The sequence below is a fragment of the Pan paniscus genome, chromosome 9 (assembly GCF_029289425.2).
Source record: "Pan paniscus chromosome 9, NHGRI_mPanPan1-v2.0_pri, whole genome shotgun sequence".
NCBI lineage: Eukaryota > Metazoa > Chordata > Mammalia > Primates > Hominidae > Pan > Pan paniscus.
The window spans coordinates 13,718,001-13,740,580 of NC_073258.2; the positions used below are offsets into that span (position 1 = coordinate 13,718,001).

At 46.4% G+C, this 22,580-nt stretch overlaps 1 protein-coding gene across 2 annotated transcripts in view; it reads right to left on the reverse strand.

The window, feature by feature from the left end:
* Positions 1–353: 353 nt before the first annotated feature.
* GALNT18 (polypeptide N-acetylgalactosaminyltransferase 18) overlaps positions 354–22,580 on the reverse strand; it is a 350,566-nt gene continuing 328,339 nt past the window's right edge. For both annotated transcript variants that reach the window (XM_003818167.5, XM_008971424.4), the window contains one exon: positions 354–770. In XM_003818167.5, coding sequence (XP_003818215.3) covers positions 624–770 — 147 coding nt within the window. In that variant the 3' untranslated portion in view covers positions 354–623. The remainder of the gene's footprint in view (positions 771–22,580) is intronic.

Sequence of the window (22,580 nt, forward strand, 5' to 3'; positions counted from 1 at the left end):
AGAGGGCAGGGTGGCCTGAAGCCCAGCAGATGACACTCCAGTGAGCAACTGTGGTCCCTCAGGAATGATGGGCTGCAGGTATCTTCCAGAGGGGAACCTGCCATGTGAGAGGCAGAGGGGACCGTCCTCTGGGTTGGAACCTGAGGTCACAGTGCCCTTCTTGCTGCCTTGGGTCTAATGAAGAGAGCTGGCAGCTTGTACAACAAGCTCCCACTGAGTGCTAGTCATTAAAGCCCCCTTTCTGAGGACGAGAAGCCAGAAAGGAGCACATAGGGACGCATCTTTGGCTACAGGAACTCCAAGTTCAAAGGAACCAGGCATGAATCTCCACAGAGCACCAAATGACTGCAAAACCCTTTTCTTAATAATATTTTATTGTCAGTTATAAATATTTTCCATCTGTCCCCTATTTACAACTGCAAAATAGTTTGATATCATACCATCACCTACCAATCAGCATCTTTCTATAAACTCCATGAAAATTGAATAGGAAATAAAAAGCTCTTCTCGGGGGCCCACTAACCTGGTTCCCCAGACTCCAAACAACCCCACGTGGACAGCAGGCAACGTTGCAGCAGGTGCTACACAGTAGCAAAGAGGCAGCCGGAAGTGGCCCCGGTGGGTCAGGACGCCAGGCTCCTCAGGACGTTGGTGATGCTCCAGTGCTGGCCCGAGCACTTCTGCAACACCAGCTGGAAGCCGAACTCCAGGTCGCTATTCTCCTGCAGCTCCAGACAGCGCTTAGACTTGCGGTTCTGGATGGGTCCTCCCTAGGGGCCAGGGCAGACAGTGGGGTCAGAGGGCATAGAGGCAACATGCAGAAATTCGGGAGCCTCAGGCCAAGTGGCTGGTGAGGGCTGACATTATCTGTGTGGCTAGATCCCAGGAGGTCAGCATTCCCATGAAACTGCAGGCTCCCCTATCACTCATATATTGGTCTCCTCTGGAAGACTGAATATGTGCCACAGCTCTCTTCACAGAGCCCTAGTTCTTCACTAGGAGAGAGGCCTCCCCACCCCTAGGTAGTTCTGTCTACCTAGCTGGGCTGTGGTACACCTGTTTGCACCTACAGCTCCTACCCCAGGGGCTGGGTCTTGCTCCCCATAGCCATCGGCTGGGTCCTTTCTCTGAAAAGCCTAGTTTCTTGGGACAACCCATCATTGGCCTGCATTTGAGCATCACCAGAGGCCTGGGGCTTCCTGCTCCTAGGGTCCATGCCCCCAATTGGACCTCTGGAGTCATCAATACTGGTTTCAACCAAAGTCAGCCTCCTGGTTACTGTCTCTTAGGCCACTGGGCCCCCTAAGTCCTAACATGCATGATTTTCCCCCATGCTACTGAGGTTCCAGAATGTTTGTAGCCATTCATACTCAGTTTATGACCCAAAGCCCCTTGATGTTCTGCTCCTCATATCAGCCCTATAGCAGCAAATAGGAAACCCCCAATTTTTGTAGTGAAATCTTTTCAGGGCTTGGACCCTTTGGGTTGCTGGCTGCGAGTCTGAGGTGGCAGCCTGGACTGTCTGAGCATCTCTGAGTTACCACCAAACTTGTGCTCAACTAGACTTTGGCCTCCCAAGCAGGCAGAATTGCTTTGGTGGGTGGAGGTTCTTATAATTGGACCCCTTGTAGCTTAATGGCACTTGAGTATATGGTCAAACTCACTTTTCCCCCCAGAACCTACTCCTGTACTTCTGTCTCAGGTATTTGTGTGAGAAACATGGACATTTTCATTTATTTATCCTTTCAGCATCCAAGTAAGCCTCAAGTCCTGTCAATTCTACCTCTCTTGTGTCATGTGACTGTCCCCTTATCCCTTTCCCATCACACTTGCCCTGGTTCAGGCCACCAACTTCTTTCTCTCACTGGGACAACTGTGTCAGCTCCCTAATGGATCTCCCTTCCAACCTTCAGAGGCAGGTGTAGTGATCTTTCTAAAATGCATGTTTGGCCTAAAGGACAAAGTCCAAGCTCCTCAGTGCAGCACTGAAGGCCTCCATGGCTCAGTGCTGCCTTTCTCTCTAGCCTCATCTCTGATCCTTCCCCAGCTCCATGACTTTTGCTGCAGCCACACCAAATCCCTTGTACTTTTCTGAACCCATTTACATTAACTCAGGGTTCCTGTACTTTAAGCAAGCTGTGCTCTCCGCTTGTGATTCTTCCCCATGCTCCCATGACAGGCTAAGCTGCAACCATGTATCAAAGCTCAACTCCTCCATTTCCTCCAGGAAGTCTCTACTGCCCACCCATGCCCCACCTCCACTTCCACCTCCTCAGTCTACAAGCTGGGCTGGTGCTCTTCATTTTGTGCCTTTTCCAGCTCACAGTGGGAAGTGCATTGAGAGAGGGAGAGGTGGCAAACTTCTTGAAGGATGTCATCCAAGTCTGCCATGACCATTCCCATAGCAACAACTGACATCTCAAGAGAGTGTTAAGACTTGGTTCTCTACACAATGGGGAAAGGACAGTCTTTTCAATAAATTGCCTGAGAAAATGCAAAAGAATGAAACTAGAGCCCTATCTCTCGCTATATATGAAAATCAAATCAAAATAGATTAAAGACTTAAATCTAAGATTAGACTATAAAACTCCTAGAAGAAAACATTGGAGAAACACTCCAGAATGTGGGAAACACTCCAGGACACTGATCTGGGCAACAATTTGAGACAGATCTCAAAAGCACAGGCAACCAAAGCAAAAATGGACAAATAGGATCACATCAAGTTAAAAAGCTTCTGCACACCAAAGGAAACAAAGTAAAGAGACAGCCCACAGAACTGGAGAAAATATTTGCAAACTACCCCTCTGACAAGGGATTAATAACCAAGATACATAAAAAGTTCAAATAAGTCAATAGCAAGAAGGCAAAAAATCCAATTAAAAAATGGGCAAAAGATCTGAACAGACATTCCACAAAAGACTTATAAATGGCAAACAGGTTATAGAAAAATGCTCAACATCAGTAATTACCAGAGAAAAGTAAGCAAAAACTATAACGAATCATCTCACCACAGTTAAAATGGCTTTAACCGAAAGACAGGCAATAATAAATGCTGGTGAGGATGTAGAGAAAAGGAAACCCTTGTACACTGTTGGTGGGAATGAAAATTAGTACAGCTACTATGGAGAACAGTATGGAGGTTCCTCAAAAAACTGAAAATAAAACTACTGTATAATCCAGCAATCCCATTGTTGGGTATATACCCAAAAGAAAGGAAACCAGCATATTGAAGTGATATCTGCACTCCCATGTTTATTGCAGCACTATTCACAATAGACAACATATGGAATCAATCTAAGTATCCATCAATAGGTTAATGAATAAGGAATATGTGGTATATACACAGGATGGAATAATATTTAACCATTAAAATAATGAGATTCTGGTTTCACTGTCAAGATGGCTGAATAGGAATAGCTCCGGTCTGCAGCTCTGAGAGAGATCCATGCAGAAGGCGGGTGATTTCTGCGTTTCCAACTGAGGGACCTGGTTCATCTCATTCGGACTGGTTAGATAGTGGGTGTAGCCCACGGAGGACAAGCTGAAGCAGGGTGGGTTATCGCCTCACCTGGGAAGTGCAAGGGGTCGGGGGATCTCCCTTCCCCAGCCAAGGAAAGCTGTGAGAGACTGTACCGGGAGGAACAGTGCACTCCGGCTCAGATACTGTGCTTTTCCCATGGTCTTTGCAACTGGCAGACCAGGGCCAGGTGTCTATACCACCATGGTGCTGGGTTTCAAGCACAAAACAGGGCGGCTGTTTGGGCAGACACTGAGCTAGCTGCAGGAGTTTTTTTGTTTTTTTTCTCAATACCCCAGCAGCACCAGGAATGCCAGTGTGACAGAACTGTTCGCTCTCCTGGAAAGGGGGCTGAAACCAGGGAGCCAAGTGGTCTGGATCAGTGGGTCCCACTCCCACAGAGCCCAGCAAGCTAAAATCCACTGGCTTGAAATTCTCGCTGCTAGGACAGCAGTCTGAGGTCGACCTGGGATGCTCAAGCTTGGTTGGGGGACGGACATCCGCCATTGCTGAGGCCTGAGTAGGTAGGTTTTTAAAATTTTTTATTATTGTACTTTAAGTTCTGAGATACATGTGCAGAATGTGCAGTTTTATTACATAGGTATATGCATGCCATGGTGGTTTGCTGCACCCATCAACCTGTCACCTACATTAGGTATTTTTTCTAATGTTATTCCTCCCCTAGCCCTCCACTCCCTGACAAGCCCCAGTGTGTGATGTTCCCCTCCCTGTGTCCATGTGTTCTCATTGTCCAACTCCCACTTATGAGTGAGAACATGTGGTGTTTGGTTTTCTGTTCTTTGCTGTTCTTATGATAGTTTGCTGAGGATGATGGTTTCCAGCTTCATCCATGTCCCTACAAAGGACATGAACTCATTTTTTATGGCTGCATAGTGTTCCATGGTGTATATGTGACACATTTTGTTTATCCAGTCTAGTGTTGATGGATATTTGGGTTGGTTCCAAGTCTTTGCTATTGTGAATACTGCCACAATAAACATACATGTGCATGGGTCTTTATAGAATGATTTATGATCCTTTGGGTACATACCCAGTGATGGGACTGCTGGGTCAAATAGTATTTCTAGTTCTAGATCCTTGAGGAATGGCCACACTGTCTTCCACAATGGTTGAACTAATTTACACTCCCACCAACAGTGTAAAAGTATTCCTATTTCTCCACATCCTCTCTAGCATCTGTTGTTTCCTGACTTTTTAATGATCGCCATTCTAACTGGTGTGAGATGGTATCTCATTGCGGTTTTGATTTGCATTTCTCTAATGACAAGAGATAATGAGCATTTTTTCATGTGTCTGTTGGCTGCATAAATGTCTTCTTTTGAGAAGTGTCTGTTCATATCCTTTACCCACTTTTAGATGGGGTTGTTTGTTTCTTGTAAATTTGTTTGTTCTTTGTAGATTCTGGATATTAGCCCTTTGTCAGATGGATAGATTGCCAAAGTTTTCTCTCATTCTGTAGTTGCCTGTTCACTCTGATGATTTCTTTTGCTGTGCAGAAGCTCTTTAGTTTAATTAGATCCCATTTGTCAATTTTGGCTTTTGCTGCCATTGCTTTGTGTGTTTTAGTCATGAACTCTTTGCCCATGCCGATGTCCCAAATGGTACCGCCCAGGTTTTCTTCTAGGATTTTTATGGTCCTAGGTCTTACATTTAAGTCTTTTGTCCATCTTGAGTTGATTTTTGTAGAAGATGTAAGGAAGGGGTCCAGCTTCAGTTTTCTGCATATGGCTAGCCAGTTTCCCCAACACCATTTATTAAATAGGGAATCCTTTCCCCATTGCTTGTTTCAGTCAGGTTTGTCAAAGATCAGATTGTTGTAGATGTGTGGTGTTATTTCTGAGGGCTCTGTTCTGTTCCATTGGTCTATCTCTCTGTTTTGATACCAGTACCATGATGTTTTGGTTACTGTAGCCTTGTAGTATAGTTTGAAGTTAGGTAGCCTGATGCATCCAGCTTTGTTATTTTTCTTAAGATTGTCTTGGCTATGCAGGCTCTTTTTTGGTTCCATATGAACTTTAAAGTAGTTTTCTCTAATTCTGTGAAGAAAGTCAGTGGTAGCTTGATGGGGATAGCACTGAATCTATAAATTGCTTTGGGCAGTATGCCATTTTCATGATATTGATTCTTCCCACCCATGAGCGTGGAATGTTTTTCCATTTGCTTGTGTCCTCTCTCATGTCCTTGAGCAGTGCTTTGTAGTTCTCCTTGAAGAGGTCCTTCACATCCCTTGTAAGTTGGATTCCTAGGTATTTTATTCTCTTTGTAGCAATTGTGAATGGGTGTTCACTCATGATTTGGCTGTTTGTCTTTTATTGGTGTATAGGAATGCTTGTGATTTTTGCACATTGATTTTGTATCCTGAGACTTTGCTGAAGTTGCTTATCAGCTTAAGGAGATTTGGGGCTGAGACAATGGGGTTTTCTAAATATACAATCATGTCATCTGCAAACAGAGGCAATTTGACTTCCTGTCTTCCTATTTGAATATCCTGTATTTCTTTCTCTTGCCTGACTTCGCTGGCCAGAACTTCCAACACTATGTTGAATAGGAGTGGTGAAAGAGGGCATCCCTGTCTTGTGCCAGTTTTCACCCATTCAGTATGATATTGGCTGTGGGTTTGTCATAAATAGCTCTTATTATTTTGAGATATGTTCCATTGATACCTAGTTTATTGAGAGTGTTTGGCATGAAGGGGTATTGAATTTTATGGAAGGCCTTTTCTGCATCTATTGAAATAATCATGTGGTTTTTGTCACTGGTTCTGTTTATGTGATGGATTATGTTGCTTGATTTGTGTATGTTGAACCAGCCTTGCATCCCAGGGATGAAGCTGACTTGATCATGGTGGATAAGCTTTTGGATGTGCTGCTGGATTCAGTTTGCCAGTATTTCACTGATGATTTTCACATTGATGTTCATCAGGGATATTGGCCTGAAATTTTCTTTTTTTGTTGTGTCTCTGCCAGGTTTTGTTATCAGGATGATGCCGGCCTCATAAAATGAGTTAGGGAGGATTCCCTCTTTTTCTATTGATTGGAATAGTTTCAGAAGGAATGGTACCAGCAACTCTTTGTGCCTCTGGTAGAATTTGGCTGTGAATCCGTCTGGTCCTGGACTTTTTTTGGTGGGTAGGCTAGTAATTATTGCCTCAATTTCAGAGCCTGTTATTGGTCTATTCAGAGATTCAACTTCTTCCTGGCTTAGTCTTGGGAGGGTGTATGTGTCCAGGAATTTATCCATTTCTTCTAGATTTTCTAGTTTATCCATTTCTTCTAGATTTTCTAGTTTTTTTGTGTAGAGGTGTTTATAGTATTCTGATGGTACTTTGTATTTCTATGGGATCAGTGGTAATATCCCCTTTATCATTTTTTATTGCATCTATTTGATTCTTCTTTTTTTTGTTAGTCTGGCTAGTGGTCTATTTTGTTGATCTTTTCAAAAAACCAGCCCCTGGATTCATTGATTGATTGAAGGGTTTTTCATGTCTCTATCTCCTTCAGTTCTGCTCTGATCTTAGTTATTTCTTGCCTTCTGCCAGCTTTTGAATGTGTTTGCTGCTGCTCCTCTAGTTATTTTAATTTGATGTTAGGGTGTCAATTTTAGATCTTTCCTGCTTTCTCTTGTGGGCATTTAGTGCTATAAATTTCCCTCTACAACACTGCTTTAAATGTGTCCCAGAGATTCTGGTATGTTGTGTCTTTGTTCTCATTGGTTTCAAAGAACATCTTTTATTCTGCCTTCATTTTGTTATTTACCCAGTAGTAACTTAGGAGCAAGTTGTCCAGTTTCCATGTAATTGTGCAGTTTTGAGGGAGTTTCTTAATCCTGAGTTCTAATTTGTTTGCACTGTGGTCTGAGAGACTGTTTGCTATGATTTCTGTTCTTTTGCAATTGCTGAGGAGTGTTTTACTTCCAATTATGTGGTCAATTTTGGAATAAGTCCGATGAGGTGCTGAGAAGAAAGTATATTCTGTTGATTTGGGTTGGAGAGTTCTGTAGATGTCTATTAAGTCCGCTTGGTCCAGAGCTGAGTTCAAGTCCTGGATATCCCTGTTAACCTTTTGCCTCGTTGATCTGTCTAGTATTGACAGTAGGGTGTTAAAGTCTCCCACTATTATTGTGTGGGGGTCTAAGTCTCATTTTAGGTCTCTAAGAACTTGCTTTAATAATCTGGGTGCAGGACTTAAAGTTTCCCACCATTATGGTGTTGGAGTCTAACACCCCACCGTTAATGTTTGTTAGACAGATCAATGAGACAGAAAATTAACAAGGATATCCAGGACTTGAACTCAGCTCTGGACCAAGTTGAACACATGGACACGGCAGGGAAGGCATCACATAGTGGGGCCTGTTGGTGGGTGGGGTGCTGGGGGAGGGATAGCGTTAGGAGAAATACCTAATGTAGATGATGAGTTGATGGGTGCAGCAAACCACCATGGCACGTGTATACCTATGTAAAAAACCTGCACATTCTGCACATGTACCCCAGAACTTATAGTATAAAAAAAAAAAAGGGAGATTGTTATTTGCAACAACATGGATAGAACTGGAGGTCATTATGTTAAGTGAAATAAACCAGGCACAGAAAGACAAATTTTGCATGTTCTTACTCACATATGGGAGTTAAAATTAAAAAAAAAATTGAATTCCTGGAGAGAGAATGATGGTTACCAGAGGCTAAGAAAGGTAGTAGGGAGGAGAGGAAAAAGCAGGGATGGTTAATAGGTACAAAAATACAGTTCGATAGAAGGAATAAGCTCTAATAGTAATGCAACAGGGTAACTATAATTAATAATTTATTGATACTTTAAAATAACTAAAAGAGTAGAAACATTCCAATTCTAACACAGAAATGATAAATGCTTGAGGTAAAAGATAACCCAATTATTCTGATTTGATCATTACACATTATATGCCTGTATGACAGCATTACATGTACCCCATAAATATATTCAACTATTATGTACCCATTGATGTAGTCTGGATATTTGTTGAATGTGATCCCCAGTGTTGCAGGTGGGGCCTGGTGGGAGGTATTTGGATCATGGGGCTGGATCCCTCATGACGGGCTTGGGCCATCCGCTTGGTGAGAAGTGGGCTCTCTCTGCTCTGAGTCTACACGAGAGCTGGTCATTTAAAAGTGTGTGGCACCTCCTCTCACCACTCTCTCTCCTCCCTTCATCTTGTGACCTGCAAGCTCCCAATTCATCTTCTGCCATAAGCAAAAGCTTCCTGAGGCCCTACCAGAAGCCATGCTTCCTGTACAGCCTGAAGAATCATGAGCCAATTATACCTCTTTTCTTTAATTTCTTTGTAGCAATGCAAGAATGGCCTAACACATCCATAATAATTAAAAATTTCTTAAAAAAAATTAAGACTAAAAAAAAACTTCAGTTCTTACAACTGTTGAAATGGGCAGTACCTACTATAGTTAACATATACAACCCTATGACCCAACACTTCTATCAGAAACGTTTATACCAAAAACATGCACATAAATGCTTTCTAGAACACGATTTATAAAACTAACCTGGAGATAACTCAAACGTCCATCAATAGTACAGCAGACATATAACTCACGGTATATTCATATAATGGAATCCTATATAGCAACAAAAACTATAGCTATACTCGATAAGGATAAATCTCACCAATACAATGTCGAGCAGAAGCAGCCAGACAAAATACAAACATTATTCTATTTATATAAACTTCCCAAACAGGTAAAATAAAGCCATGATGTGAAAGTCAGGATGGTGGTCAGCTCTGGGAAGAAGGGAGTGGGAAGGTGATGGGCAGGGAATCACAAGGGTGTTGCTAGCAGTCCTATTTCCTGAGCTGGGTGATGGAAACCTAGGGATTTGCTTTGTTTTAAACCATGGAGTTGAAAGTGTGTATTTTATACATGTTTCTGTATGTATCCATGTTCTTCAATTAAAAAATTGAAATAAAAAATCCAGCTCCCTGAGAAGGGACTTTGAGTCACAGATGGAGGAGGCGGGGACTGTGTGTGTGTGTGTGTGTTGGGAGGGGACATGGGATTACCGACTTCCTTTGTTGGGGAGATGGCCCAGCAGATCACACAAACCTATTCAGAAGCATTCACACAAATAAAGCACGATTCCTCCTGCTGTGCCCCCACACCCCAGGGCCCCCCCGGCCCGGGGAGTGCAGTGATTCAGTGTACTCAACAGCACAGAGACCAAAGAATAAACAGGAAACTGAAACAGCAGCTGCTGGGGCCCACCGGTTGCCAGGGAGAAACCTGCAGGCTCGGCCTCTGAAAGGGGCCCTTGGACAAGCCTAGGAAGGGCCCTGGAATCCCCACACTGAAAGAGACCTTGAAGGCCAGCCTCTCGCATGCCTAATGGCCTCTGTGGCCATGGGACCCTTCAGCTCTGCTTGGCACCTCCAGGGAGAAGGATCTCACCCCCTCCCAAATATGCAGTCTTCACCTCCAGGGAGAAGGATCTCACCCCCTCCCAAATATGCAGTCTTCCCCCAGCTGCTCACCCTTGGAGCATGCTCTTTCCACTGCGCTAAAATCCTTGTCTTGAGCTCCCCTGAGGCTTCCCCAGCGGCCTGCTGTTCCTCCACACCTTCCCTTCCGGTAAACAGGAAACTGAAACAGCAGCTGCTGGGGCCCACCGGTTGCCAGGGAGAAACCTGCAGGCTCGGCCTCTGAAAGGGGCCCTTGGACAAGCCTAGGAAGGGCCCTGGAATCCCCACACTGAAAGAGACCTTGAAGGCCAGCCTCTCGCATGCCTAATGGCCTCTGTGGCCATGGGACCCTTCAGCTCTGCTTGGCACCTCCAGGGAGAAGGATCTCACCCCCTCCCAAATATGCAGTCTTCACCTCCAGGGAGAAGGATCTCACCCCCTCCCAAATATGCAGTCTTCCCCCAGCTGCTCACCCTTGGAGCATGCTCTTTCCACTGCGCTAAAATCCTTGTCTTGAGCTCCCCTGAGGCTTCCCCAGCGGCCTGCTGTTCCTCCACACCTTCCCTTCCGGCAGGGGAGGTGAGGCCTGCGTCCCCCAGTTTTTCCCAGCATTTCCAGGTTTAACTTTCCCAGTTCCTGGCGGGACAATTTTGTATAATTTTCCAAACTGGTTGCCCTCCTTTGAACAAGCTCTGGCTAATTTCTGCCCCTCAGGACTGACCACAGTGCCCAGGGTCACTGCCTCATTTATACTGGACAAGAGGCCCCTTCAATATAGCCAAGGAATTGGCACTTTGGGGCCACATGGTTCTCCTGATGGGTGTGAAGCACAGCCTCGAGTTGGCCTCTCAAACTGTGGTCCACCTTGGGTGCCCATCCTGTCCCTTAGAGGCTAGCTAGACTTTTAGGCCCAGAGGCATCCCCTGTGCCAGTTGCTCCAAGCAAGGCCAGACCATTGCTCCATGGCCCACATTTCCTTAGCTTCTGTGTAAAACCCTGTGGCCTGGGCATATCTGCTGCCCACACCCAGGCTGGGCTGTGTTGCTGATGCTTCTTGAACAGATCTGTGGCCAGTTCCCCGGCCCCACCACAGTCCTGCCAGCCCAGTGGTTTGTCTTCCCCACCATGCTGGGAGCAGCACGCAGGCAGGGAACCAAAACCAGCCCCGCTCTCTAATTTGTAAGATCTGTTGGCGTTTCCGGAGCCAGGTAGAAAGGGAAGAGTGCTGAGCTAGGATGCTGAGGACACAGCTGCTTTCCTGGCGGTTAGCTGTGTGGCCTCGGCAAGCCGCTCCCCCCTTCTGGTTTCATTGTCTGCAGGCCCAAATGGTCATTTCTGTCCTGATTCCTGGAAGGATGAGCCAGAGGACTGATAGTAATCCCTTTATCAGCTATAAAACATACAAATCAGAGGATCAGGTTGGGGGCTGTGACCAAAGCGCACAACAAACGGGCCCGGACCAAGTGCCACTGCCCACTCAGCTGAAGATTCTGGCTGCTCAGCTCATCCTCCCACTCAGCTGAAGATTCTGGCTGCTCAGCTCATCCTTGGGGCCGGCCCGGGCCTTGCCAACAGCGAGGTGCTGTGCAGACCCCAGACAACCAACTCTTGGAGAAACACGTCCCGCACAGAAGACACCACAGCCCTTTCTTTGCTTGCCTTTCAAGGGACACCTTGCCAAGGTCTAGAGAGGAGGGCAGGAGCAGAGGTTTCTGAGACATAAAGCATCCTTCAGAGACTCCCATCTGATGTTTCCCAGGCCCAGCCCAGCCACAGCCTCAGCACCCTAGAGACTAGAAGTGCGGTGACCCTGGGCATTGGCTGCCTGAAGGGATGTGGGAGGGATGGATCACGGCCAAGAGTGGGGTTGGGGGAGGCGGGTGGATGGGACACAACCTCCGTGAGAATATCTGAGCCTGTCAGGGAGGGTGGAGTATGAGGCCAGGAGAGCTCCCTCCCTGCAGGCTGGGAGGGGAGGCTCCTCTAGAACTGGTAGTAAGGCCATGGTGGGGCATCGCTGAGCAGAGCCCTGACCTGCTCCCTGGGAACACATCTGGGATATGGACAGAGGGGCCAGGCCACCCTTTGATGCTGGAGCTCTTCAACAAAAATTATAAAAGGTTAAAAAAGTTTAAAACTTGCTTAAACTTTTAAAACAGAGATAGCACTGGCCACCAGCACTGTCTTCCTCCTGTCCCCCTTCTTGACCTCAGCCTCTTTCACTGAACAGACTCTTTCTTCTTCTCTCGGAAAATTTCATTCACAAACATTGCAAAGAAGCCTTCCTTTCCCATACTCAGTGCCTTCCTGGGAAGTTCAGCACCGTGGGAGCAGCCTCGTGTTTTACCAACTGTACTTCTGCCTGCAGGTTCTGCAGCTGAGATGAGAGGAGTAACAACTATCACTTATTTACCATTTGCCTAGTACTATGCCAAATACTTTACATGCCCAATTCTAGGTCTTCCTGACAAAAGCCCTTAGAGGTAGAGAGAATAATTATTCCCATTTTACAGGCTTGGAGACTGAGGCTCAGAGAGGCTGGGAGACTTGTCCAGGGTCACATGGTCAGTAAATGAGCAGTAAGTAGTGGCAGCCTGGGAACCCAGGGGGGTCTGCCCCCTTTACTTTCCTCGCTAGGATGGTGGCCAGCCCCAGCCCTTGCCTATCACAGTGGTGGTGAACTAGACTGAGGGAGCTGGTGGTGCCCCAATGCCTAGGGTGGAGAAGGGTCACCTCAGCGAGGCTTCAAAATTAGGTCTGTTTCCTCTGAGGGCCCTCTGCAGAGACACTATTCATTAATCCTTCCATCCATTCAACAAATATTTAATGAGTACCTACCATTCTAGGCCACTGAGATATATCAGTGACTAAACAGAAAAGGATCTTTGCTTTTGTAGAGACCATATTCTAGTAGGGAAAGCAGAAAAATAAATTCCAAAGCATGCGAGAAGGTGATAAGGTTGTATACAAAAATGTAGACAAGGAAAGAGGCTCAGGGGTGGTGGTGAGCTGGAGGCAGACAGCAATTGTAAGAGGTGGCCAGGGAAATCCTCCATGAAAATTGAGATCTCAGCAAGGACAAGGAGGGGAGGAGGTGGCCCAGGGCAGAGGTGGCGGAGTCGTGGGCCCTGAGCTTGGGGTTAGTGGGAGGAGATGAGGTCCAAGAGGTGCGGGTAAGTGGATAGGGCCTTGTGGCCACTGAACAGACTTTGGCTTTTTACTTTTTTCTTGAGATGGAGTCTCACTGTCACACAGGCTGGAGTGCAGTAGCAGGATCTCGGCTCAATGCAATCCCAGGTTCAAGTGATTCTCCCGCCTCAGCTTCCCAAGTAGCTGGGATTACAGACATGCACCATCATGCCTAGCTAATATTTGTATTTTTAGGAGAGACGGGGTTTTGCCATGTTGGCCAGGCTGGTCTCGAACTCCTGACCTCAGGTGATCTGCCTGCCTCAGGCTCCCAAAGTGCTGGAATTACAAGCAAGACTTTGACTTTTAATCTGAATGACAGGGCCAGCCATTGCAGAATCTGACTGACAGGTTAACCAAGTCACTCTGGGTGGTGCTGTGTTGGGCACAGAGCATTGGAGGAAGGAAGGAAGAAGGGACACATGTTAGCCGACTTCTGTCCTCACTCCCAGGGTCCAACCTGCAGCCTCCGGCCCAGTCTCATGGCTCTAGGCTGGGGCTTCATGCAGAGACCTGGGCTGGCCCCTCCCTCTGTGGAGGGCACAGTCACTTGGTTCACCAGCCCTGTCATCTACATTATTTGTGTAATACTACAACTACATAATCTGGAAACACACAATACTTTTAATTAAAGAATTTAAATAAGGGCAATTAAACCTGGCAGGAGAGAAGCCGTAGCACACAGAGAACTTAATTGGAATGAAAACCAAATTAAATATGGAAACATCAGCTAAAAGAAAAAAATCAAATTTGAATGTATAGAATTTTGAAGGCTAATAATAATTCCTAGAGCCAGGTTCCCTCCTCCCAGCCTAATTCCTCCTCCTTCTGGGCCTTTCAGGAATAGGAACTGGAAAGGCATGAGCAGAAGCAAAGAACGTAGGACTCTGTGCCCCGCCTTGGCCACGTCACCTCAGGAAAATGGCTGAGCCACTCTGGGCTTCAGTCTTGTCACTTGCAAAAGGAGACAGAGCATGCTGGGGCACTCAATTTGTGTCTCAACGTAGGGAACTGTGTGTAGACTGGGGCGTGTGGAAGCCACAGTCCATGAGTCTCTTGGGCACCGAGGAGCAGATCGCAGGTTATTACACAGCCAAGCACCTTTCTGCCTCAGTTTCCCAAGTGTGTCTGTGGTGCCTACATGTGGTACAGACTGACTGGTCTGTTCCCCCTGGAATGTAAGAGTTAGAGTCACCTGGGGGCTTGTTAAACTATAGATCACTGCCCCTCTCACTTCTGATTCACTAGGTCTGAGATAAGGCCTGAAAAAAAATTATGCATTTTCCAAGTGGGGAACGTTGCGGATAGCCACAGAGATGTCTGTTAATGCTAGGAAAGGAGAAATTTTCAAGACTAGATGAGACTGCCTGGAAGAGACTGAGCCCCTAGCCAAAGTTGCCTGTCAAGGGACAATTGGCTCTGATTTGTGAGGTCTAATTTGATAATTTGATGCAAGATGAGTAACGCACGCAAAGACGAATCTATTTGCAGAGCACATTTCCCAGGGAACACCACTAATTCTGCCAAAGAATTTCCCCATGCTAGAGGAGGAGGAGGAGTCCTTGACTTTCTCCTGCTCCAATCCCCAAGTGCTGTCAGCAAGTCCAACTTTGAGAACCTTTTGTGTTGAAAAGACAATAATTTAAAAAAGTTCCCAGGTGCTGTTGCATTGGTGGTGGTGGTCTGGGACCACACTTTGAGACCACAAGCTATGATCCCCTTTCAGGAAAGGGTTGGGCCCAGCTGGTCGCTTGCATCCTGAGGTTGAACGTCTGGAGTATTTGTGTTAAGCTCAGGCTGGTCTTACTTTTGCAATCAAGGAGTTCACAAGGACGCTGTGTGTGTACTAGCTCGTGTATTCCAAATGCTTCTCTGCTTATTTCAGAATTCCCATTCCACTTTCCTTTTTAATTAATTTTCCATGGGCAAGCGGCCCAGTGGGTCTTTGGCTTTAAGCATGGTGAGCTCAGGAGTTTCTAGGTTAAATAGTTAATGATTAGTAATCAAATACTTCAAAGCATGTGTGGGACATTACAGCTAGTTAAAGAAACCCTGAGATTAAGTCTTTTTTTTTTGGTAGAGTTAAGTGGTCTTTTTGTATTATGAATACTCAACACCTGATTTACTAGTAAAGACTTTCATTTTTTTTTTTTTTTTTTTTTTTTTTTAGGTACTTGGGTGTTCTCTTTCTTAGTCTCACCTTTGCCTGAGTGAGATTCTGCCCGGGGCTTGTTGTGTGAAGGGCCCCTTGCACTGAAGATGGGGTAACAGGAACATCAAGTACAAAAGCACAGGTAGAGAGGGGTTATGGAGACAGCAGGATGGCTGGAGGGAGTTTGCTGAGGAGGTAGGGATCCAGCCAGTCCACACATATTTGTGACAGGCTCAGCAGGGAGGCCCCAGCCCCACACTCCCATTGCAGCGATCCACTGGTTTTCCAGAGGCAGGACAAGGGACCATGGTATGGTGGTTTAAAACATGGACCCCAGAGGCAGGATTCCCAGATCTGATTTTTGACAAATGACTTAATCTCTCCATGCCTCAGTTTCCTCCTCTGTAAAACTGGGGATAATTATAGTAAGTACCTTATAGCACTATCATAGGGATTAAGTAACATTTATAAAACAGAGTAGTGCAGGGCACATAGTAAACACCATATAAATGTTTGAGCAATACATTTTAAAATCTCACCTAGGTCTGGGTAGTGGGGAGCTGAGCCATCACACCTAGTCCCGGTCCCTGATATCTGTGGGATGAGGGAGAGGAGGGAAGTGCTGACTTCCATAAACCAAAAATAACTAATTGCACATCCAAGGCCTAAACGAAGCTTTGTCAGTCCCTCAAAACTGGACAGTTCTACACTTGTCCCTTCATATGACATGGAAATGAAAGGCTGTTTTATTCTGGAGCCATAATTAAATACTCGATTATTGTCTTTTCAACACAAAAGGTTCTCAAAGTTGGACTTGCTGACAGCACTTGGGGATTGGAGCAGGAGAAAGTCAAGGACTCCTCCTCCTCCTCTAGCATGGGGAAATTCTTTGGCAGAATTAGTGGTGTTCCCTGGGAAATGTGCTCTGCAAATAGATTCGTCTTTGCGTGCGTTACTCATCTTGCATCAAATTATCAAATTAGACCTCACAAATCAGAGCCAATTGTCCCTTGACAGGCAACTTTGGCTAGGGGCTCAGTCTCTTCCAGGCAGTCTCATCTAGTCTTGAAAATTTCTCCTTTCCTAGCATTAACAGACATCTCTGTGGCTATCCGCAACGTTCCCCACTTGGAAAATGCATCAGCGCTGCTCTGAGAATGAAGCAAGCACAGGGGGCTGGGGTGTGGTGTCTGCCCTCCATACCCTTGAACTCCAAGCTTGGCCTTGCCAATGTTCCCGCCAAAGAACCCAGAGTCTGAGGGCAACATGAAATATAGTCTCAACACCCTGAGATTTCATCAGATCCTCCTGTTTTTAAAAATACTCATTTAAATTTGCACTCCACTCCATGCAATATGCATATCTGTTTTAGTATAAAATATTGCCACCTCCCTCCTCCAAATCTGAGGTGATCGGAAAAAGTGCGTGTTTATGCCGTAACTTTGAGTATCCTACATAATGCATGTCTGTGTACCACAGGTGGGATGCGCTACCACCTAAAAGTGTTCACTGTAGGAACTAGGGATTTTCCAGCTAAGCAGGACCCTTGGACTATTAACATGAAATGTTTTTGAAATACTGTTGTATGACTTTTTTTTTTCTTCAGTGAGCATGCATGCATCCGAGGACAGTCACTGAGGTAGGATTTTGTTCATCTTTGGGGCTCCCACAAACCTAGCTCAAGACCTTGCACACAGGGGGGACTTTGGTTAAGAATGGTGAATTTTTTAAAAAAGACTCCTTCATTTGATCAACAGCATGCTGGGTGCCGCCTCTGTCTCTGGCTTTTCATTAGGTGCTGGAGATACTGAAGTGTGAGACACAGTCCTGCCCTCTAGTCTGTTGGCTGATGGAAGGAGAGAGGGACACGGGTTGAAATAAGGGGTAAGTGATGCCATAAAGTGTGATTAAGAGTGTCATTCTCAAATTTGTGATGCTTTGTATTCAGGCTGGCCCAGTGAGAATTCTAGGGGGAAAAAACCCTTCTCAGGGTTTGCCATCTAACTTCGGGAGCTTAGAATTATAGAATTTCAGGGTCCATAAGCCCTTAAAATCACCCAGCCCAACTCCACCGACAGCTGTAGAGCCTTTGACAACCTGCTGATGGTCCCCTGAACTCACCACCTGCCCAAGCCATCAGCTTCATCGCCAGCTCTATGAAGAAGCAGCTCAATAAATTGCTCCTGATTTCCCCCTGCTGGTCCTCCCTCAGGGCTACATAGGACAACCCTGCTGGGCCCTTGCACAAGGCAGCCCTTCAGAGATCTGCAGGTAGAACACTGACCTTTCTGAGCAATTTCTGGTCTTAAATAGTCCTCAATCCTTTAGCCATGCATTCAAACATATAGATGGACTTTCAGAAAGTGGGAGCTTGGAGGACCACATCATAACGACAGCCTTCCTAAAGCAAGAATCTCTTCAATAACAACTTTGAACAGAGGACTCCCTCTAACATTAGGCTATTACAAACCATTCAAAGGAATGATGGTAGTTGCAGGTGGAGAGGTGGCCTTGTTACTACCGAGAGTCAGTCCTCTGCTTTGCTTGACAAGTATCCTGCCACAAAGTTCTTCTCTGTAGTGACCTGATATTTGCCTCTTCCCTCTCCCTCCACTGGTCCAGGGGTCATTGACCAAATGCCTCTTTTTTCACAGAAATCCATCACTGAATCCCAGAATCCCCCAAATCTCAGTACAGAGGCTACTCTCAGAAGGTTGAAAGACATATACTTAATGCATATGAATTTATCATCCCAGTAGGCAGGTAGTTTTAGAAGTTCTTTAATCCTGGAGGAATCACAAACAGGAAAAAATCACTGAAGGCAACAACTGCCACTTCTAATATTATGAAGTTTTGTCATGTGCTGATGCGGGAGACATCAGCTGTTTAGAGAGGGTGTATAGCTTGAGGGAGGCAATTCTGCCTGCCCACCAAATGTTCTCAAACACAGAGCTGGCAATGGTCCTGTATTGAGAACCACTCCACTGCCCAACTACCATCATCTAATCCATCATTGTGTAATAACCTGCTGAAATGTCTCTCAAAGTCCTCCCTGATAGCTGCATGTCCCCACACCCCTGTGGCAACCAAGTCCTCCTATCTCTTCCCGGGACAATGAAACAGTCTCCTCCTTAACTTGCTTCCCTGTTTCCAGCCTCTTTCCTTCTGATCCACCCTGCTTTCAGCTGCCAGGGGGATTTTGCACACCCCACCGTGGAAATCTACTACTTAAGAACATTCCCCATTCCTTCCTTCTGCTTTTAATGTGAAGTCTACCTCCTTGGAATGGCTTTCAACAACCATCATTATCTGCTCTACATGACTCTAAGTCTTATCTCCTACTTGTCCCATCAAAAACTCTAAATTCTGCACACACCAGACAATGGATTCCTACTCCTAAAATATGCTCAGCTATTTCATGCCTTTGCCCAAGTGAGCCACTACTTGGGATGTTCTATGCTTGGAAACTGTCTCTACAACCTTTATGATATAAATCAAACAAGCCTCCTACGTGAAGCCATCTCTGAGTTCTGCAGACCAAGTCGGTCATCCCAGGCTCTCAGAACACAGCACACCCCTCGGTTTCTGTTCTCATCGTTCGGTTCCATTGTGTTTACATGCCCATGAGCTCCTTGAGGGCAGAGGCTGTGTCTGATTTATATCTGCATTCCTCCTGTCCAACCCCCATGCTCAATAAATGTTTGATGAACGACTAAAGGAAAGACTGTTCATCATTGGAAAATTGCTCATCAGAGTCCTGCACATCAGCGTTGCCAAGAGATGTTTTCATCAAATGTGGTTTCTCAGTGTCAGTATCTAATGCTGTCCTGGTTCAGCCTGAAGTATTGGAAATTCAGAAAAGCTTGTGGGGGTTAGAGGAAATGTATTTTATTTGTTAAGCAGAAAATCAGGGTATGAGATGGAACACTAAGATATGCAAATGCCTATCTTCTTGGTAGGAGAACCTGGGAAAACACACTAGATTATTTTAAAATTAATTCGGCCTGAGTGTCTGTGGAGCTTAAATGTGGTCCTCAGGAGAATAAATAGTGCATAATGTGAAACCAGAAAGGAGATTTGAAATGCACCCAGTAAAAGCTCCTTTCAGCCCAACTTCAGTACCAGAACGTTCTAGTTGGTAGGATCTGAATGCAATTTGCAAAGATTAAAACCTGTTGCAAGAAAATTAGCCCAAGCACACGACTTTAATCATTTAAGAGGCTCCTGGCTTCTTCAGGCCTTGTCAACAGCGACTCCTCACCAATGAGGGCTTGAGGAGAGATTCCAGGTCACCTGATAAATATTGATCATTTTGCAGTAAGCAAAACTTCCACATATATTAATTATTAAATAGCAAGTGAGAGTGGCTGCTCTGGGTCTGCAAACTAGGAATTCAAAAATAGTATTTCCAAACAGTTCCCTTTTGTAGAAGGATCAAATATATGGTGGTCAAAGCACTCTGGGGAGTTTTAATTAGACATATGCCAAAGTGGCTGAAAACTGCCCAGTCACTGAAGAGCCGTGTGCCACAGATGCCTGCTTTGTTGATTGCTATGTCTGTTTAAACAGAAATCATGTGGGGCTGCCTTTTCAAGCCATGCCCTGGGATAAGGGAAGGAGGGAGCTGGAACTTGGGGTGACTTTACCTCAAGGATGCCCATTTTACAACAGTGTTTCCTTCTCTGCCATAGCCAGGATGGACAGACAAGATGGGAGGAGTGGGGAGTGCTGGCCACAGCCCCAAGGCATCTAGGTGTGCACAGGAGACTGAGTTACTCCAGTGGGGACCTCAGAGCGTGCGTGGGAAGGACTCTGTGAGGGCTGGAAAGAGGGTAGAAGTGTCTGGGTGCAGGTCTTGGATGTCAAAGCAGCCTGGGCTTCAGATTGAGCCAGTGAATCTACCACTCTCAGGCCATGTGATCTTGGAGGGTGACTTCATCTCAATGTCTCATATTGGAGGTGGGCTTGCTGTGCTATTAACCTCAAACTGTATAAGGCTGAACACAGAAAGGCTGAGGCTCACAGGCAGAGGAGTCTGAAGAGGGCTGGAGGCTTACTTCAGTTGAGGAATACCCATGTCTGGATGACACCAAGTCCCCAGGGCTACAAGTGCCTGGCTGGGCTGTGGCCTCCAGGGGCTATTCCAAGACAGCCCAGAGGCCACTGCTCATCCTCCTCCTGCAGTAATCTGAAGCAGTACTCTTGTCGATTAGAGGACTCCTGGTGATGCCTGTCAACATTTCCAGCCCACACCACCAAAGCTGAGCCCCTAGGATTGGCCTTAGAGCCTGTGCTAAGAGGAGACTTTGGGGGCTGACGCAGGCTATGAAGACCCCGGGGTCATGGAGGAGAGGGAGGAAGAAATGGCTAAATCTTCAAACTGCATCTCAATCTCCTGCTAACTCTTCATCCTGCTTCTTTCCTTTTCTAGAATCTCTCCTAATCTAGTTTCACAATCCCTGCCGGAGGGGGCTTTCAAAATCCCAGACCTAAACATGACCTGGGGTTACATACCCTCATCTCCCACAGAATCAAATCCACCAGGCCCTGTGGCCTCCAGGCCTGGCCCAGTTGGCCTTCCAGACTCTTCAGCCGCTCCCCACTGTGCCCTCCAGGATCGGCCACCACTGACTCCCGGAAGCTCCCTGAGCACGGCCTGCTTTCGATGTCACAACTTTCACACATGCTGTTTCCTCTCCCTGGAATGCCCTTCACTCCTTCCAAAGAGACCAGGCTCCCAGGTTCTTAACATTCACTCCCAATTAAGTACAGTGTCTCCTGAGAAACCACCAGCCCTGCCCACCCCTAGCTGCACCACCACCAACTTCCTGCACGGTTCCATTCGTTCCATTCGCAGAAGGCAGGGCAAGCTGAACCCAGAGGCCCAGTAGGTCTGGCTGAGGGCAGTAGAAAATGGTCCCTTGTGACCTCCATAGACTCTGAAGACAGTCTCAGGCATGAAGACCATTTCACCCCAGCAAAGTCAGCCCCACTCACCTCCACAGAGCCCGGAATATGCACTCAGGACCCTGTTGTCTTCAACCTACAAGCCTACTTTGCACCTAGCCCGACTTGAGAAACAACAGCCATCCCTCACTGGGCATATACCTAACTGTCCTTCCACACCACACACCCCAGGCCTCCCTCTGCCTCTCAACTTGAAGGAGGAAAGGAGGGAAATGTAGCCCCATCCTCTGGCCCCTGAGCTGGAAATCTGGCAGAGGAAAGTGACGAAGGCTTCTGCCAGGCACAGTGTCGAGTCAGCAACAGCTCCCAGCTGGGGCATCTGGTGTTTCCACAGAGAGGGAGGTGGGAGGATGAACACCCTGTGTCTCAAGCCTCAGCCCCGACCTCTGGCCTTCTCCCACGTGGCCACTTCCGACATAGCTTCAGTGATGAGAAGTAAGAGAGAATTTGAACTATTTCATAAATAATGACCAACATGAGCACCTTGGGTATGTTCGTTAACTTCTCTGTGACTCAGTTTCCTCATCTATGAGGTCAGGTGGTACCTATCAATCACATCTGGGTGTGGTGAGGATTAAATGAGTTAATATATGCCTGACACATAGTAAGTACTGTATGAATGTTAGCTGTTATTCCTATTGGGATAGAACTTCACAGTTTACAGCACATGTCAAAGGTTACATAGACAGGAAGGAGCAGGAGCCATGAGTCCTTTGTGTGAGTTCCCTTTCATTGAACCCCCGACACTTTGCAGGGTGAGCTGGGACTCACAGAGCTGCCACCTGCATCCTCCACCTGCCCTCGGAAATGCTCCCATTTGGCTCCTGGGCTCCTCTCCACCATCTGCTTTCCTGTGTTCACAAAGCCCTGGTTTAGGCTCTTGGTTCTGCTTTCTAACTAGCTCCTAAGTCCATGACCTTGTTTTGAACTTCCAGCTCAGTATTGACATTCACTGTTTATTTAGGACCTAAGAGTCTCTGTAAGTGCTCTAATTCTGCACACCCAGACCAGTCAAAGGTGCCCTATGCCCATACAATATGATGTAGCTGGGACTCTCCTTACCATCACCCTTGCTACAGGGAGAGTAACTGGATGCCAGGATTGGAATCAAGGTATAGCCAGCTTCCAAAGCTCCTTGCAGTGCCCCCAGCAGCCTCCATCCTCACCAGGGGAGAAGCAGCTTGCCAGGAGGCTGGAGTCAGGGACTCCTGCCACTCAGTTCCATGAATACAGGTGTTCCCTCCCGAACTTCCCTGGGAGTGTCCACCATGTACAGCCCCCAGGCAGCCCTGA